The 19048-nt window shown below is 40.5% G+C and overlaps 1 protein-coding gene across 1 annotated transcript in view; it reads right to left on the bottom strand.

Annotated features, from left to right (window-relative positions):
- The window catches only part of LOC113408047 (B-cell scaffold protein with ankyrin repeats-like), a 111201-nt gene that overhangs the window by 5585 nt on the left and 86568 nt on the right, over positions 1-19048 (bottom strand). The window contains exons 7-8 of the mRNA XM_029913504.1: positions 15263-15380; positions 1133-1329 (exon numbers count right to left, since the gene is read on the bottom strand). Coding sequence (XP_029769364.1) covers positions 1133-1329; positions 15263-15380 — 315 coding nt within the window. The remainder of the gene's footprint in view (positions 1-1132; positions 1330-15262; positions 15381-19048) is intronic.

The following is a 19048-nucleotide window of genomic DNA, read 5'->3' as shown; positions in this document are numbered from 1 at the left end:
AGTGCTAAAGACAAGCACACTTCTGTGAGCTGTTTTCAGGTAAACTTGCAGCTTTGGGGCAAGTGATTCAGACCCTGGGTCCGTGTTGGAGCAGATGGGAGAGTCTGGCTCAGCAAGACAGGGTGCTGGAGTCCTGAGCTGGCAGGGAAAACAGGAGCAGAAGTAGTCTTGGTACGTCAGGTGGCAGCTCCCAGGGGGGTTTCTGTGATCCAACCCGTCACAAGGCATCAACAACAACAAAAAGCCATGCAACTCACAAAGCTGAGCCAATTCTTCACAATATTTACCTGGTTATGTATCATATCCCTATGCCTACTCTTAGTCTGCTTTACGTCTTTTAGGGTATGCCTACACTGCAGTCAGAAGTATGAGTACAGCACATATGGACATACCCACAGCCTCTCATTAACCATTTCTTGGCCAGCGTGGAGTTTGTATACCCCATCACAGCTATACTCTATCATTTTTGCTCATGTGGAGTAGTGCCTTATTGACAAGAAGTTCCATTGCACAGCATGTAGAATAAAGAGCTGCTTAGTATGGGTATGGGAAATAGAATCAGGCCCTATTTGTTTGTTTATGGCTCTGGAATGGCTTTTATAGTCAGGTCTATACTCAAGGTGAGAGTAGAGAGGTGTCCAAAGGAATTTCTCCTTGTGGTATGTTAAGACAGACAGAATGCTTCTCAAGACACTGGGGGAGAATTTGGAAGCAGTTTTTACATCTCCTTACTTTCTCTTTAGAGAAGTAGCACAAGGTCCCAAGGCTGTGATTGCTTGTTGCTCTACAGGCAGCATAGACCTAGACATACCATATGGACAACTTCTCACTGTGCTATCTTACCTCCACCTCCAATACCACTACACTTAGGGTTTGAAAGCACTGGCATTCTGGCTGCCCATTATGTCAGTGCACAAAGTGGGAAAGGTCCTTGTATCCTGCCCCACCTGTCATGCATCCATGCTGGGGCAGGCGGAATCCAGCACATAATGTTTTTAAAGAGAAGGACAACAGTATTAGGGTTTGACAAATATCAGTACCTCTTTCAAAGAAGATTCTATCCTGTAACAGTACTGGTAGGCAGCTGGTTTTACATATTCTATGTAAATTGTGGAAAAGTATACAAACTTACTGACAATTCTTGGATGATTTTTTGGAGTTCGTTGTGCCCGTGCTTTCCAGCAATATGTGCTGGTTTCTCTCCATGTTTGTTGGCTATTCTGCAAGCCTGACTTGCCTCAGGACACTGGAGTAGAAGAGTAGCAAGGTTCTTTAATCCAAATTTAGCTGCACAGTGTAGAAGTGTAGGAAGCTCTTCCCAATAGGAATCTGTATATGGAAATAAGAAAAGGTTTTTTATAAAAGTCCCTGGTTTATAGATAAAACATATCACCCTCCTTTACCAAACTTCCAGGGTTCAATAATATGTAGTGTTATGAAAGCTGTCCTTGCAGAATTGGTCCTCAGAGAGCAAATTCTTCTAACTAAAAGTTTATAATTCAAGTAGTCGTCATACATTTCAGTAATGGTGCCTCTTAAACTTCCTTTAACATAACCGAGAAGTCCCATTTTCTCTGACAGATGGAATTTCAAAAAACACTTGAATTATTTCTACTGATAAATAATGAGAGCTGGACACTGCCCCAGGGAAAGAAAATTCTACAGTATAGGCATACCTTCCCGTAAATATTTATTACTAAAATTCTCTAAAGCCATTTTTAATCTCCGTAGCTGTCCTGAACATGACATTTCTAGAGGGGTATATAGAATCATAGAATATCAGGGTTGGAAGGGACCTCAGGAGGTCATCTAGTCCAACCCCCTGCTCAAAGCAGAACCAATTCCCAACTAAATCATCCCAGCCAGGGCTTTGTCAAGCCGGGCCTTAAAAACCTCCAAGGAAGTAGATTCCACCACCTCCCTACGTAACACTTTCTGTAATATAATACCCGTTTTGCATGTTCATATAGCTAGATTGTATCTGCAAATGTGTGCCTATCAACTTACTGAAAATCAGGCCCACTTTTTTGTTTTTAAAATAACTCTACATTTGGGGAACAGATTTTTAGCCATTGTTCTGAAATAGTGGGATGTTAATTTGTATTGTCTCTTGTATTTCTCTTTTGAGGAATAAGTGAGGTAGGTACACTGGAATTAATCGACTATTTCAAAACTTATTATTAGCAATGATACAATGGTAGTGGTGGAATGGCAAAATCTCAGCTCACCATCATTAGAAAGATGGATTGCAAAGACATAGGAAGTTCTTGCAATAGAAAAAAATAATTACTGATCCCAGAAAGGACTCTTATGGTAGTTACTTAAATGCTTGATTGCCTTTTGGACAAGGAAGCAAGAACAGAGAAACCCAGAAATATTTGTGCTATACCATACTGAGAGGAGAACTAGCTGTTCTTTGTACTGTGGACTATAATGTTGAAGTTTTTAACCACCATAAGTAAGCAAGTCTGTGTGTGTGTGTGTGTGTGTGTGTGTGTGTGTGAGAGAGAAACAGAAAGAGATTCTGGCAAAAAACTTCAATGCTAACACCTAAGATTGAGCACCTAAATATAAAAGGCCTGAATTCCACATGTATGGAGCACCCACAAATCTATCTGAAGACAATGGGGTTTTAAGTGCTCAGCACCTTTGAAAAAACAAGTCACTTAAATATATATATTTAAATAGATTCAGGAGCCTTGCATCTATTTATAGGCACACAGCTTCAAAAATTTGGGCCTCTGTTAAGAAAATATTTGTTTTCCTGTGTATATCCATACAGTAGCTGTGGGTTTTTTTTGAATTTTATATTTCTTTGATTCTTCTTAGTAAAAGTCTATTAAGAATTACAATAATTGTAATTTTAAAATAATAGCTCCAGCAACAAAAATATCTAAAGCTTCTTTGGAGAAATAGCTGCTGTATGATATGTTTACTCTGCCATTCTCAGCCTTCTTATTTAAACTCCATAGTCTAGATTCTATATTAGAATAACTATAAATGTTTTTCCCTTAGAAAAGTGAACATAATCCATAATGTAGTTAGTTATTTCTCTATATTTCCACACACAGCAGAAAAAATCTCTGGAGAAAACACACACACTATCAGGAGATGTCACACTAACAGTATAATATATGCAAGGAATTTGAAAACTAGACCAAAAACATCAAAGCTAGGTCTAATTCTGCACATTACGTGGGATTCTTTTACAAGTAAAATGTCTAAAAAATAGCTGGTATTTCAAAAGCATCTCAAAAAAGATTTCTTCCCTGAGTTGCCTATATTAAACTTTCTGCCTTTGGAGGTGTCTAGCAGTAACATAAAAGTTGAAAAAGGTTAAAGGATAATTTTAGAGAGGATATGATAACAAAAAAAATGTAATTTCCAGCCTATATTTTGCAAGCATACTTCAAGAGGTCAAATATTTTATGCAAAAAAACTTCTACAACATGTTAATGACATTGTCTAAGGAAAAACTCAATGCCTTTAAATTAAACCAGATATAATTGGCCATGAATGCAAAATAAGTCCTAATTCTATCATCTTATAAATTCCACTCACACACATTGCTTGAGATGGGAGGAAGTGACAAAATGCATCATAAAGGGTGCCACAAAGGGAAGTGAGGGAATCTCAGCACCTGAACTTAGATGTTTTTGTCACATTTGTCACAGTACTGTCTACATATGCATAACAAAATGCTATAATGTATGCAAACTGTGACAGTTTAGTATTTTATGGAGGCACTGGTTGAGACTCCTAAGTTAAGGTTGAATTTTCCACTTAAAGCAGTACTTCAATCTCTTTGTCATGAACAAAAAATATAGAACATCCTCACAATTAGAAAGAATGAGTAATAAAATAATTTCTGAGAATTTACAAATAAGTTTATTAGTGAAAATTTTTAAAATTGGTATTTTAAAGAATTTTAACTTATATAGTTGTTGGATTTTTATTTTTAGCCTGAACAATCTTAATTATGGAATAATACAGCATCTTCAAATTTTTCATGTAGTTATGATTATGGACTGTTGGGGACAGGTTATTAGCTCATGTCACTCTTGAATGGAGCCATTGTGACATTATAGGTAACTCAACTGTGACAAAAAGTCAGACCTGACAGTTCTGGAGGTGTGGTCCTATTGAAATTCCAGGGAAGTGGGCGGGCTTATGCGGGCTTATGCCCATGGCTAAAGGACTCTCCCCCAACCTTTGGGGAGGATCCACTGAGCTTGGAAACTCAACAGATTACGGGAGACAACAAAACCCTGCAGAGACCCCATGCAGTCCTGGTGAAAAGAACTCCAGTATCAGCTTCAGGAGCTTGTCCAGGAACCCCGAGGTCAAGCACAGGGTGTTGAGCTGGTGCCAGAGCATGGACAGGACCAGTTGGTTGAGCACCAGTCCCCTCCCCCGAAGAGAGAGGCACCGGAGCAGTCCTGTCCACTCTGGAGGTGCGGTCTTATTGGGTGCTGGGAAGTGGGCAGGCGCAAAAGGCCCCTCCCCCAGCCTGGGGAGGAGCTACTGAGCCCAGAACTCAAGTAAAGTCAGGGGACAAGGAAGAAAAAAAACAGGAACAGGTGTGGGGGTCAAAGGGCCAAAACTAGGGAACGTGATGGGGACACTGAGCAGAGAACCCCGGACAGCGCCCACTGCTCCTCAAAAGCATCCAAGGAGCCAGTGGACCTGGCAGTGTGGTCCTTTTGAGCGCTGCGACGTGGGCAGGCACTAGCTCGTTCACTGCTAAAAGTCCCTCTCCCAGCCTAGGGAGGAGCTACTGAACCCAGAACTCAACCAAGTTCGGGGGACAACAAAGGCAATAACGGGAACAGGCGTGGGGGTCAAAGGGCCAAAACTAGGGAACCAGAAGGGGACACCGAGCAGAGAACCCGGGACAGCTCCCACTGCTCCTCACAAGCATCCAAGGAGCCAGTGGACCTGGAGGTGTGGTTGAAGGCAGGTATATCCGTCTTAGATTGGTTAAAGCCCTTTTTTCTATTAACTGAAAGGTTATCTCAGGTTAATTAGGGGCACCTGAGTCTAATTAAGGGCAGCCTGTGATCTTTAAAAACTTCTTCCAGTGAGGGAGAAAGAAGAGGAGGAATGAGAAGTAAGCTGCAGAAAGGTTGTGTGCAGTGAGGGAAAAATGTTTCTGCTAGGTCAAGAGCTGTTTTACCCCACAAGGGGAAATCTTGTGTTTATTTCTGTTTGGGGGGAGGCTTTGATTCCCAGAATAGCTGGGCCAAGAGTAGTTTAAAGAGGGTGGAGCCAGCAGAAGAAGAGGCAGTGCTCCAGGAGAAATTAAAAAAATTATTTATTTTTTGTTTAAAGAAGCCCTTGAGCCAACCTTAAGCCCTACCCTGTAAATAAGCCAATGTGAAGTATTAAATCTGCAGAGTAGGACTGATTTACCCCAGGTCCCCCTCAATGCCAGGAGGAGAAACACTGAGTCCTGATGTGAGAAAAGAGGGACATTTGTCACACAACCAGTCGTTACTATTTCTATCCAACTACTTTCCCTGCTACAATTCTATTAGTTGGAATGAGACAGTGTGTGAAGGAAACTATATAAAAAGTGTCACTTAGTTCCCAATGGTCATTGGACTGGATCCAACCTTTATACTGGTATTAAATTCTTATGCCGTATGTTAAATTAAAGGACAGATTGACCAGAATATGATCCAGAAACTTTGTGCTACCCCAGTCAATTTAAGCAGCCAGCTTGTACCGGTGAGACTGTATCTGGCCTTAAAAGTTAAAAATTGTAAAAAATTAAAGTTGATAGTACATATCATTATTACATATATTCCGCTTGCTAGTGATATCACAAGGTGGCATTCTCCAAGGGTTTCTTGTTTAATATTAATGTATGAAATCTGTAACAATTAACATAACATTAACAAAGAAACCATAATAATTTTTACAGTGCAAAACAAGGATGAATAACCCATCTATCTCATTCAACTTGGAATTGAATGATTATTGATTGTTTTACATTAATGATGAAATAATGACTTTAAAGTCTGTGAAGTGTCTGATTATCAGTGGTAAAGGCATTAATTCCCTTTGATTATTAGAGTCTTGTTATTTAAAAATACTGATAGACAAGGCAGAATAAAGAGAGAGATTGTAAGGTACCTATAGTAAATCAGGCTAGTCTGCCTTTTGATGGTTCAGTATAGTGTATTCTGTATATCAGTCATGTTACTGATGCTGCAAATTCATTTACGATTCTTTTATACTAATGACATATAGGTTATAGTTACACTGCAATTGAAGATGTGATTGCCTACCTGCACTAGCTTTATTTTAGCTAGCACACTAAAAATAGCAGGGGCAATATGGACTTCCACATGGGTGTACAAGCCTCCCCTAATACTAGGTATGTCTCACACTGCTAGTCTGCACTGAGGCCCATGCTGTCGTGCCTTCACTGCTGTTCAGGGCGGGGGCTCATTCTTACATTTGCTGCACAATTGCATTGAATTCAAGGGACGTTTTGGGTGCTGAAGGAATGCAGGCACCAGGGACTAGCTTCACAGGGGGACTTGGCTTACATTATTCAGTGTTGCAACACCTAACTTTCAGGTGCCTTGCTGCACAGTGGAATTCACAACCTCAAGTTAGGTGCCCAGGCTCCCTAGCCAATGCCTGCAGAGAATTGGGTGCCTAAAAAAGGGATTCACAGAAGTCAGCTTGATGAGCAGGGAGCCACCTGAACCACCCAGTAGGAAATGACAAGGAGAGGGTTGACTTAAGCCCAGTCCCTCAGAAGGGAGTTAGAGCCTAACTCTGGGTCACAAGGAGGTCCTCTGTCTGCTTGGGATTCACAGCCATGAACCCTCTCCTGGAGTTAGGCACCTAAGGCAGATCAGCCCTTCCTTGCAAAAAGCAAAACAAGGAGGAGGAGGTGCTGCTGATGATGATGCCCCCATCACACCCACTAGCCCAGTGTTCAGAGTACACAGCTGGGATTTGGAGAGTCAGGGTCAAATGCCTGCTCTGCCTGATTTAGAGCAGAGATTTGAATCCAGGTCTCCCAGGTGAGTGTCCTGACCACTCGGGTACAGGGTCATTCTCACTCTCTCTCTCTGGCTTCATGAATATTGAATTATTTATACAATGTGGAACAACTTCAACAGGAGAGATGGATAGCCCCCCCCCCCTCCTTATAGCTCAGTGGTTAAGGCACTCTCTTGGGAGGTGGGAAACATGGGTTCCAGTCCCTGCTCCAAACCAGGCAGAGTGGAGATATTAACCTAGTTTTCCCACATCCCAGGGGTAGCACCAGCAACTCCCCACAGGCTAAGCGTACTGAGAGCACACCCACTGGATTGAGCCCCAAAGGTGACATAAGCAGGGGAATGAGTAGGTTTGAGGACCTCACTGGGGCTTAGGTGCTAAGCAGTTAAACACATTTAGGACATAGATTTGCACATGCCTACTAGAAGAAATGTAGGTGCCATTGGGACTTTACTGGCAGAACTTGGCACCATGGGACTTTAGCCACCTACAGGGTCAGGCAGCAGCTGAGTGGGGGTTTGTGAATGCCAGTGGCACCTAAAAGTTGGACTTAGAAATCAAAGGGGCAGCTAGGTGGCTCAGTCCCGCTTGTGAATCTAGCCCCTGAGGTGAAATCTTGACCCAGAAGAGGCCAGGATTTCATCCACAATATCTATTTGCAGTTTCTCTGACTCTATAGCCTGTCAACAGAATGCTGTAGCCCAGCATAAGTAAAAGTATTGTTTCTTCCCCTTCCATTCACGCACTCCAGTTCCAGCAAAGCAAAATTTCTAAAATCCAATGTCTGTAGCAGTTCCTCAGATTCATCTGTCCATCATCTCCTTCCCAAACTGGGATTCTATTTTAATGCACCAAAATATTATTCAGTGCGTTGAAAAGAGGCACTGGAACAATTTGTTACACATTTTATTAGACTGTTGTCATTAATTTGGAAGGTAGTTAGGGAAAAATAATCTAACCAGTGTTAATTCCCAATAATACACGTATCTTGATGAAATGCAGTTACTTAAAATTAAAAATCTGTAATGTCAAAACCTGTCAGGAAGTCAGTGCAGATTTAAATTATCACACTTGATGAACAAACCATTTCTTAACATTACACAAGATTAGAGTTATCAGAACTAAAATGAAAGTTAAAAAGCATCTTAATTTGAACTCCACCCAAATTTAAATTCCAGCAGAACCAGATAGCAGTACAGATCAGGAGTTTAAAACAAAATGCTTTGGCAAGGCTCTGTTTGTTTATGTTCTAGATAAGAGAAATTAATCCAAATGGCATCAGCAGTGTTTAAAAATGTGTACCTACAAGATGGGAAAATGGAAGCAGAAAGAATAAGAACTACAACTTGTGGTTGTGGTTCTGCATTTCAGCAAGATTGTTATGAATATTTTAAAAGCTTCCCTCTCCAGATTTCAGAATGAACAAAAACCCACATGTCCCTATGTATTTTGTGTGCACATGCGTGTAGTGTCATGTAACATAATAGATATATCTGACTATAAATAATAATAAACAATGAAAATAAGTAATATAGTTTCCTGTCAAAACATGAACAAGCTCGTCAAAGTGAAAAAACCCTACACTGGTGTGTCGCTGAGCTCATCTCTCTTACCGCCAGTGATGGCGCTGTATGATGATCAACTAAAACTATATCTCCTTTGAGATGAGATTAAAGCCCGGACAGACATACCCATGCTAATATAGCTAACAATGTGGGGCACAGGTTTCAGCATGGGCTAGCAATGTGAGTAGGTACACAGGGTTCCCAGCCTTCTTGTGCAACCCATGCTAAAGCCTGTGGTGACGCATCTGCACAGTTACTTTTAGCCAAACTAGCATGGGTAAAGCTAGCACACATACATCTATCCAAACTGCAGTCACACCTTGGATTGCAGTGGAGACATACCCTTAGATAGTGTGGGCCTGGTTTCGAAAATCTGAGGCCGGGGCAAGGGCAATAACCGTATGCTTTATTTATACATGACGATAACAACAGCAATGATGAGGTATTTTATGTGCCACTTGTCAGTTATGCTGTGCCATTTGTGTGCACAGATAGGAAATGTGTTGGCAACTTTGATAACTGCACACACATTTAATGCACATTTTTGTACATGGCTCCATGCTTTTCAGGTTTCAAAAAAATCAAGTTCCAGGAAGCCTTGTGAGCCATATGCTCATGTTTACAATTCAAAACATGTCCTTTATACCTATTTTTGGCTTATCAATTCAAAACCAACACATGTATTTTACTCATTAAATAGAATGTACATAAGAGTGCCTGTTCTCCTGCTGTTATCACTTACTAAATGGGCAGTATGTATTCCTTTTCCAGAACCCAACATTTTGATTACAGATAATTACTACTGTTAACCTTCTAAACCTACATCTTTTGTGTCAGCAGAGAGAAATTGAATACACATGCAGCACTTATTTGAACACACAGAGTTCAGCATGGTGCAAAGCACTCATACAACTTAATTCTTCAGCTTTCAGAAACTCTGGATGAGGAATTTACATTTCACATCTTAGCAGAGATTGCACATAGTAGGAGGCTGAGGTGGGAATGGGGCTAACTTGACATACTGGGTCATGGAGGAGCTGCAATCTGACAAACTTCCTACAATTCATAAGAATGCAGCTTTTCCCCAACAATTTATAAGCAACTTGTTGGAATATTGCTCTTCTCTCATCTGCATCTTCCCTTCACCTTGTCCCTCCTGCAGAACCCACTCTCATCACATCATCCTTCCCTACCCCTGGGCACAGCCCCACTTCCTCGCCATCCTATGACATCCCGAATTCACCGAATGTAGCTGGGGAGTCAAGAAGGCAAGCTGGCCTACATGAGAGAACAGATGGAGCTGGCACATCTGGCAGCTCCATCAGCTTCTCTGTTTATGGCTCTACATTGGATTATAATGACTAAGAGGAGTTTGTGTTTAATGTAACTTTTGAAAACTGTGCTACTAATATGTGAGATTTTATGAAACTATACATGTATATGAAGTTTGCAGTTTATAATGACTATGGGTGTTTTAGCTATACAGGGCCCAAAAAACCCTACGACTCTCTGGGGTAATTTCAGAAAAGGCTCATTTCTGCCATCGTTACTGAATCTCTCACAAAAATATACTGCAGAAAATTTGAAGCATTATTGTGTTAAAGCGATTTAATTCAATTGTTAAAGTGTGATTTAGAGGATTTTATTCTCATTTTAAATACAAATCTCCATGCGATCTGAACTATGGAGGTGCTAGTAAGCTTCTTCCGTATTTCCACCTTCCCTAGTTTTTCATGGCATCTGGTTCAAAAGTCAGTGAGGAAGGGAAAATAAATTCTGTTTATAAGGGACTCCAACTACTTTCTTGGGGGCATGAATTTTAGCTCCACCTTTAGTAAAGGTGTGACACATACGAGTGCTAGTAAAAGGTCTGTCTTGACTTCCTGAGTTGGTTACAAAAGCTTATACCATGTCACATGGCTAGAGTCAGTATCCAGTACCTCCTGTTACGCACACCTTTCATTTAAATGGCATGGTGAAAACCCACATCTGAATAGTAAATATGGGGTTTTCCCCCTTAAATAAAGATAATCTTCTCTTGAAGTGAAAGATTCTGTTTAGACCACTAGAAATTATGCTACAATGAGAATTTTTGGAATGATCAAATGTTCTTGAAGCAAGAGGGAACAGGACTACCCGCAATCACTTATGGTATGTCATTAATGGTGTGTTGTCATAATATAGATGATATAGAACAACTGGCTGGCTAAAATGATCTAGAGATTTCATCTTGCATTGCATATGCTATTTTAGCTAGATTTTTATAAAAATATATGTGTATAACACATGCTGTACAGTAGACACTTGCTTATCTGCACTTCACTAATATGTACACAATCTGCACTCTCCCTTCTCTGAGATTTAACAGAGACCCATAGTGAGATCTCTGGTGCTGAGAATTTTTTATAGTTATAAAATATGCTATACTGTGAAATATCATCATAAAAAACTAAATCTTCACCTGTCAAAATAAGTGAATAAGGATAATGCATCACAAAATGTACTTTGCTTCTTAGCTTACTTTTTTAAAATAGTAATTGTTCACTTAATTGCTGATCCACAACATTCAGTAATTTGCAATGGGTTCCCTATTAGCTCAAATTAGAGATGTTCTACTGTAAAGAATTGTTCTACTGTACGGTATTTAACTCATTAAAATGAGGGACAAAAGAGGTTTTATGTTGTATATGCTAGCAAAGTACTGTAATTATTTGAACACACAAAAGCTTTAGAAGGAAAATAACTATCCTTAAACTTGCAGATTTGTCATACTGAAGCTAAGTATAGGGAATATCTCTAAAACCTTTACTAGCCGTAGAGCCAGAAAGAACTACTTTTATGTGTCCACTTTAGGCTAGGACATCTAGGGGATGGGAACAATTTTTGGTCACTAAAAATGTAAATCCTGACTTGGTAACCTAGAGATGAAAGCCTCTCTCTTTATTCTTTCCATTATCACTCCCCAATGAAGGAAGTTAAAAGCAACAGAGCAGTGGTCAGAGCGTAAAGCTATCACAGATGTCCAGCTTAGTAGAGTATTAACTAGGTAGCTAGTGATCATGAGTAGGAAACAGAGTGTATAAGGATAGGGAGTAACCCAGGTCCAGTTTTTTAAAGATATTTAGACACCTAAAGATGCACATAGACACCTAATAGGATGATTCTTTAAAAAAATCCCACTAGATGCTTATCTACATCTTTAAGGACCTAAATACCTTTGAAAATCTGGTCCCCCGTGCTTTCTTGTGATTAAAAATAACTTCTAATGGATATGTGCAAGGCTATATGTGAGTTGTTGCTGTATATATATTTACTTGCCTACCACAGTCAATACACACCACCATTTTATAACTCCTTACTGTAAAGCCATGACACTGGCAGGCCAAATGCCAGCTCTTGCCAAGGCTGCAGGCATTAGTTAAGAACTGATAACCTCGTAGCTGGAGACCAGCTAGAGACCAGACCAGGTCACCTGTATCTTAGATTTGCTCAAATTAGTCTTATAAGAATGTATTTGGTGTTTAGACTCTGATACAAGCATTTCATAATCTTGTTTATAATAATCCATCCCCCATGGTATAAGGTAATATTTTCAGCTCTGCAACTGTAAACCACCACCACACCCCTCTCCAGTCAGAAGAGAAGCATGACTAAGTGTGAAACCACAAGAAGTGTTATCTCCTGCCCAACAAAAGATTGCCCATAGACATCAGATAAACCATTGTGGAACATCAGAGGATAAAAAACTGTTGATTTTTCATCACCACCACCACCCATGAAGAGGAAACATGCATGTGAACTAGTCCCATCATCTGGAACTCTGTGGGAAAGGAATAAAAATCTCTGACAAGAAGAAACTTCATCTTTTTTGGCTGTTTGAACTCTAAAGGGACAGACTCTAAACTGAAACCAGAGACCAGGGCCAGCTCCAGGGTTTTGGCTGCCCCAAGCAGCCACACACAAAAAAAAAAAAAAAAAAAAGCCGCGATCATGATCTGCGGCGGCAATTCGGCGGAAGGTCCTTCGCTCCGAGCGGGAGTGAGGGACCGTCCGCCGAATTGCCGCTGAATAGCTGGACCTGCCGCCCCTCTCCGGAGTGGCCGCCCCAAGCACTTGCTTGCCAAGCTGGTGCCTGGAGCCGGTCCTGCCAGAGACTGCCAGGGGCTGTCTTCTGGATCTGTGCTGAAAGACACTTTGAATAGACCGATCATTACAACTCTGTCTCTCTTAGGTTTTAGATGGTAACTCATTGGTGTGTATATGTTTGCTTGCTATCCCCTAATGCCAGGCTTGTGTACGTTTCCATGATTTATTGTTTATTTCCCACATCCTGTCCATGACTTTCACTAAAAATACCCATGCCAACATCGCAGCCTTAAGTATTATGGTAATGCCCAAGAGGATCTGTGATCTTAAGGACTACATGCACTGGGGTGATATGGACTGTTTTGGGACTTTTGTTATGGAATATTTACACATTTGTTAAGCAGCTTCTTTAGGACTAGAGGACAAGATTCCATGAAGTTACAAGGGATCCAAGGGGGTAACTGAGGTAAGGGACCACTTGCAGGGCTGCCCTGAGACCACACGGGGGTGCCTAGGAGGAGCCTGTGGCAGCTAGAAGCTACTATAAAATTAAATAGAAATGGCAAAATACAAAGCCAAAATTAAAGATATTTGCCTTTTCCAAAATGAGGATCTCAATTTGAATCCCCCAGGCCTCAACACATTTATACCCTTCAGTCATGCTTCTGATGGGAGATCTGCAACAGACTCAGAAGGGCTCAATTAAAGATTCTCTGGACTCTCTCCATACCAAAATAAGGCTGGATGTGTGCTTCTCTTTCTTCCGTGGAGGCAAAAAAGCTATTATGGCATAGAGATCTGGCATAGAATCAAAGAAATGTAGCGCTAGAAGGAACTTCAAGAGGTCACTGAGTTCTTCCCCTGCACAGAGGTATGACCAAGTATATGTAGGCCATCCCTGACAGGCATTTATCTAACCTGTTCTTAAAAACCTCCAGCGAGGGGGATTCCATATCCTCATTTGGAAATCTCTTCCAGAGCTTAACTACCCTTATAGTTAGAAAGTTTTCCTAATATTTTTAACCTAAATCTTCCTTGCTGCAGATTAAGCCAATTACCTCCTGTCCTACCTCCAATGGACATGAAAAACAATAGAAAATTGTCTTCAAATATATTAAGGTTGACTGTGCGTTGTGTGAAAAAATACTTGTTTTTGTTTGTTTTAAACCTGCTGCCTAATAATTTCGTTTGGTGACCCCTAGTTCTTGTGTTATGAGAAGGAGTAAATAGCACTTCCTTATTTACTTTTTCCACATCAGTCATGATATTATAGACCTCTATCATATCCCCCCTTAGTCGTCTCTTTTCCAAGCTGAAAAGTCCCACTCCTATTAATCTCTCCTATGGCAGCCGTTCCATACCCCTAATCATTTTTGTTGCCCTTTTCTGAACCTTTTTGAAGTCCAATATATCTTTTTTGAGATGGGGCAACCACATCTGCACGCAGTATTCAAGATGTGGGCATACTATGGATTTATATAGAGGCAATATGATATTTTCTTTCTTAATTATTCCCAACATTCTGTTTGCTTTTTTGACTGCCGCTGCACATTGAGTGGATGTTTTCAGAGAACTATCCACAATGACTCCAAGATCTCTTTCTTGAGTGGTAACAGCTAATTTAGACCCCATCATTTTATATATATAGTTGGGATTATGTTTTCCAAAGTGCATTCCTTTCTTGTGGATAATTTTGATGCCTCAAACTTATACCCCACACAACTGACAGTCACATGAAAAGGGAAAACTTGTATTTTCTGGGCTTCTAACTTTGCAGCAAGGCCCCTGGAGAAACGGAGGGCTGACAGACATCCTGCAAATGCCCAACATGACACTTTAGAAGCATAAACTGAGAAAATACCATCAGTTTATTGCAATATACTTTCAAATGTGTCAGGAACATAAAATGGCTAAATGAATTCAACCAAGACTTTGATTTTGGGCTTTAAATAGTAGTTTGTGTTGATATCCCAATGAACCAGTTACATAGAGTTTATATTTCTGTTTTATGGCCAGTTTGGATGCTTTTTCTATGGACTACCTTTCTGCCAGAATAAAGTAATGGAAACTATTAAGCCCAATTTTCCTAAAACAGAGTATAGATACCTAATACAGTTTTAATATTCAAATACATCTATCCTCTTCAGACACTCAACCTTTTTTGCATTTTGAACTGTTGCATCCCAACAATAATTAGGAAAATTAAATTAATATCTGGATGTAGGAGATTGATTATTAAAAAGTAGTGCAAATATATCTAGTTTCTCTCTCTCTCTTTTGTCTCCTCAATATTGGTGTATATCTCTTAATGCCTGTCTTTCCAATTACATATACAGTACCCATAGCTTGAAATTAAACTCTCAGCCATGGTCAAACACAGACAACATGCACAATTTTTTAGATAATGTATGTGTCGACAATGTGACAGTGGTTTATAAGCTATTTTAAAATGTTCCTGGTTATTGGTGTCCTTAACGTAGGCTTCTGCATTTCACTAGTAGCCACTATACGTACATCCAAAACTTGTCTTAAATAGGCAATTGTTACAACAGTAGTGTACAAATAAATGCATATGAGAATGTACTCACTAGCTTGTTGATGGTGCACTTCATTCGGGAAAGCGCTGAATTCATAAGCAGACTCCTTGCTTTTCACTAAGAAGGTCAGAGTACTGTCAAGCTTCTCCACAGAAGAAAACTTGAAAGCCTGTTTAGAAGAAAGATAAGAGAAAAATTCAGATCACGTAGTGCTTATGTATTATTAACCATGTCCTTGTAGTGGCAGTAAATCAAAGGATTTAAACAAAATAAATATCAACTCAGTCTCATTAAGGTTAGTTTATTTTTGAAAGACCACAAAGGAGAAGTAATCTGACATAAGACCACCAAGATAATTTGACCAAAATAAGGAAAAGTGGACATTTTGGCCTCAAGCCTTAGCTGTGACTAAACTCAGAAGGATGGGGGAAGGCCTTTAAGAAACCTCTGTGTTCCTCCTATTCTTGGCTCAGCAGTGCACTGGGCCAGTATCCTGACCTAATTTAGAGCAGCGTGGGGGTTATTCTAATGTATACCAGCCACCAATAGACCCAAGAGGCCAATACTGCAGCTGGGGATCACAAGGCAGGAGGTTACCTAGGCTGACCCAAGTGAGGAGGATGGTATCATTACCTGGCTCTACACCAAATAGGCATCCCCCCTAAGATGGCTGGTTACACCACTTTTAGGTCGACTTTGCACCAGTGACACAGTGTAAAGCAGCTACACATATCTGAGGATCAGGGGTAACTGTGTGGAAAGTATTAGTGGTCTTATGGCAAAACAATTTGACTGGCTCATTTATTAGCTACAGAAGACACTCATACTGCACTGAATCATGTCAGGAACCAAGTGAAGTTAGCTGCAATGATCCAAGCTAATGTCCCAATCACTGCCCCACACTCAAAAGGGCTGAAGAAGCAACTGTGCCTCATGGCAGCCTGGCGCAAAGTGGGAACTGTGCAGTCTGCTCTCCACCATGCAGCTAATACTTCTGTGGGCTAGGAAAACAGGTGGAACAGCAAGGCCCAGAGCTGTATTTCCTCCTGCCACCTTTGAGGTGCTAAGGAGAGTAGTCTGACTGCAGAGAAATTGTGGCAAGCCCTAGAGCGGGCTGCACAAAAGTTCCTTGCATGTTCTCTCCATCAACTCAAACCCCAGAAAATGGCTTGTCACTATTACTATCCTAAAATGATTTTTGAGAGAAGAGTTTGAAACAAAGAGGCTTACAGTATATTATATAATGTTTAACATAACAAAGGTTTTGAAGGGTGACATTTACACATTGAGCTATCACTTTGTAAGTTTATCAGGATATGTCTACCCTGCAGTTGGAGGTGTGATTGCAGCACCAGCTGGCATACCCACACTAGCTTTAATCTAGCTAGCATGGCTAAAAGTAAAGATGTGGCAGTACAGGATTCAATGCAGGCTAGCAAGGTGAGTATGTAGCAAAAGTGCCAAGGGTGCTTGTACAACCCAAAACAAAGTCTGTGCTGCTACACCTTCACTGCTATTTTTAGCATGCTAGCTAAATTAAAGCTAGTGCAGGTTATTCCAGCCTGTGCTGCAATAACATCTCTGACTGTAGTACAGATACACCCTCAGACTCATGGCAGCTGAGGAACCTTTTACTGAGGGAACATTTCTGAGCATGCCCTGCTGTACATAAAAATATGCACTAATAAAAGAAAACAAAAATTGAAAACACTGACTGCAGACCAGCCACACGGATATCCTCTTCAGAAGAAGCAAAACTAAAGTAGAAGCCAACTTTTTGCAGCTCCGAAAGGATCCTACAAAATACTGTACTTAGTCCAGAGAGATCTCCATGCTTTATCATGACAGCCATGCAGTGCCGCCATTTCTGGGGTGTGGGAGGTGAGAGGGGGTTCCTTGTAAAGTGACACTGATTTCTGTTTTAGAATGGAAAACCCACATACAATACCAGATAAAAAGAATTTAACTATATAACTATAAGGATATATTTTAATTTATAAGCTACTGCTTTGAATTATTACAAATTCATTCCTGTACATGGAAAATAAGGTAATCAATTAACTGTTCTGATAAGAATCAAAAGATGGAAGATACAACCAAAATATAGCAGAAAAGATTATAAATGTGCTGCAAAACCAACTGAGAGGAAAAAAATAAAGCAAGATAGCAACACTTCATTGAAGTCTATTGAGCCACACATGTTTATGTGACTAGGATTGTACATTTAATAACTGTTTATTTTTAGAAAGATATTTTAAAAACTCATCCCATCATGCCCAAACCCACTATTTTAAGCTGCTTAGGATCTGCAACTACTTCTGAAGGTAGGACTACTTTCAGTAGTATGATGAGGCCAGTAGTACTACACTGCTATCAGAATATGTTTCCAAAGCCAACCTGACCAGCCTAACAAATGTAAAGGTCATCTTCCAGTGGCAAAAATTCAATTTAGGGTCTCTCCCCTCACTCCCAATCCCTGCTACCACTTTGATTTATTGCAGCTCTTGGCCAGACACTTTTGCACAGAGACCTCTACCATGCATAGTGTACCAATTAGTTATGCCCCAGGATATGGCTTTTAGGGCTTACTACCATGTGAAATCCCATACCACTATGGTCCTGATTCAAGAAAGCACTTAAGCATATATTTAACTTAAGTGTGTGCTTCAAGTCTGATTGAAGTCAATGGAAGCTAAGCACATACTTAAAGTTAAGGATGTGCTTAAGTATTTCTCAGAATAGGGATGTATACATGTTTTCCTGAATCACAGCCTGTGCTCAGGTGTTAATAGATTTGGACCCTTAATTTGTGCAGCCAATACTTATACAGTAGACTGGCATATTTCTCATTGACTTTGGCAGCTCTACAAAAGTCACATTTTCATACAGATGAACTATACTTGAATATCTTCTATATATCAGACAATATATTCTATGTACCTGGATTTCAACAATTTCCACCCCACCATCAACCTCAGTCTGGACCAGTCCGCACAAGAGATCCACTTCCTGGACCCTACAGTGCAAATAAGTGATGGTCACATAAACACCACCCTATACCAGAAACCTGCTGAACGTTATATTTACCTACATGCCTCCAGCTTCCATCCAGGACACATCACATGATCCATTGTCTACAGCCAAGCCCTAAGATACAACCGAATTTGCTCCAATCCCTCAGACAGAGACAAACACCTACAAGATCTTTATCAAGCATTCTTAAAACTACAATACCCACCTGGGAAGTGAGGAAACAGATTGACAGAGCGAGACGGGTACCCAGAAATCACCTACTACAGGACATGCCCAACAAGGAAAATAACAGAACACCACTGGCCATTGTGGCAGCGTATCCCATAAGGCTTTATGGGGGGGTGTTTATAAATGTATGTATGATATAACTGGAATACGTTTTGTGCTGCCTGTGCCATGTAACATATCTCCGTAAAGGTTATGGTCTACTATATCTATTCATCCTATTTGTACATATATATCATTTTCTACTTGAGGTTAAGAATATGGGCTGTATGCTTGCTTGGTTTCTAAGTAAGCTTTGTGAGGCATTTGGTCAGCTTCTTTAGGAAGGAATTCGCCAGGTTAAGTACCTGATCAGGAAACACTTGGGGAACAATGCATCTTGGAATGCTCCAATCCACATAAGAAGTCTTCCTGGAGACATGCAAGATACCATGTGTACAATGGCTTCGGCCTGTAAAGACTGAGTCATGCAGGGGCATGTGACTTGCCCAGGTGACTCCAGAACTCCATCTTGGAGCTGGACTTTGCATAGGAGGGAGGAGGGGGGGTCTCCACCCACAAGAGAGAGTCTATTTAAAC

This window comes from Terrapene carolina, unplaced genomic scaffold (assembly GCF_002925995.2).
Source record: "Terrapene carolina triunguis isolate 2854851 unplaced genomic scaffold, T_m_triunguis-2.0 Scaffold706, whole genome shotgun sequence".
NCBI classification, from domain to species: Eukaryota; Metazoa; Chordata; order Testudines; family Emydidae; genus Terrapene; species Terrapene triunguis.
This window is presented reverse-complemented; position numbering and strand designations above follow the sequence as displayed.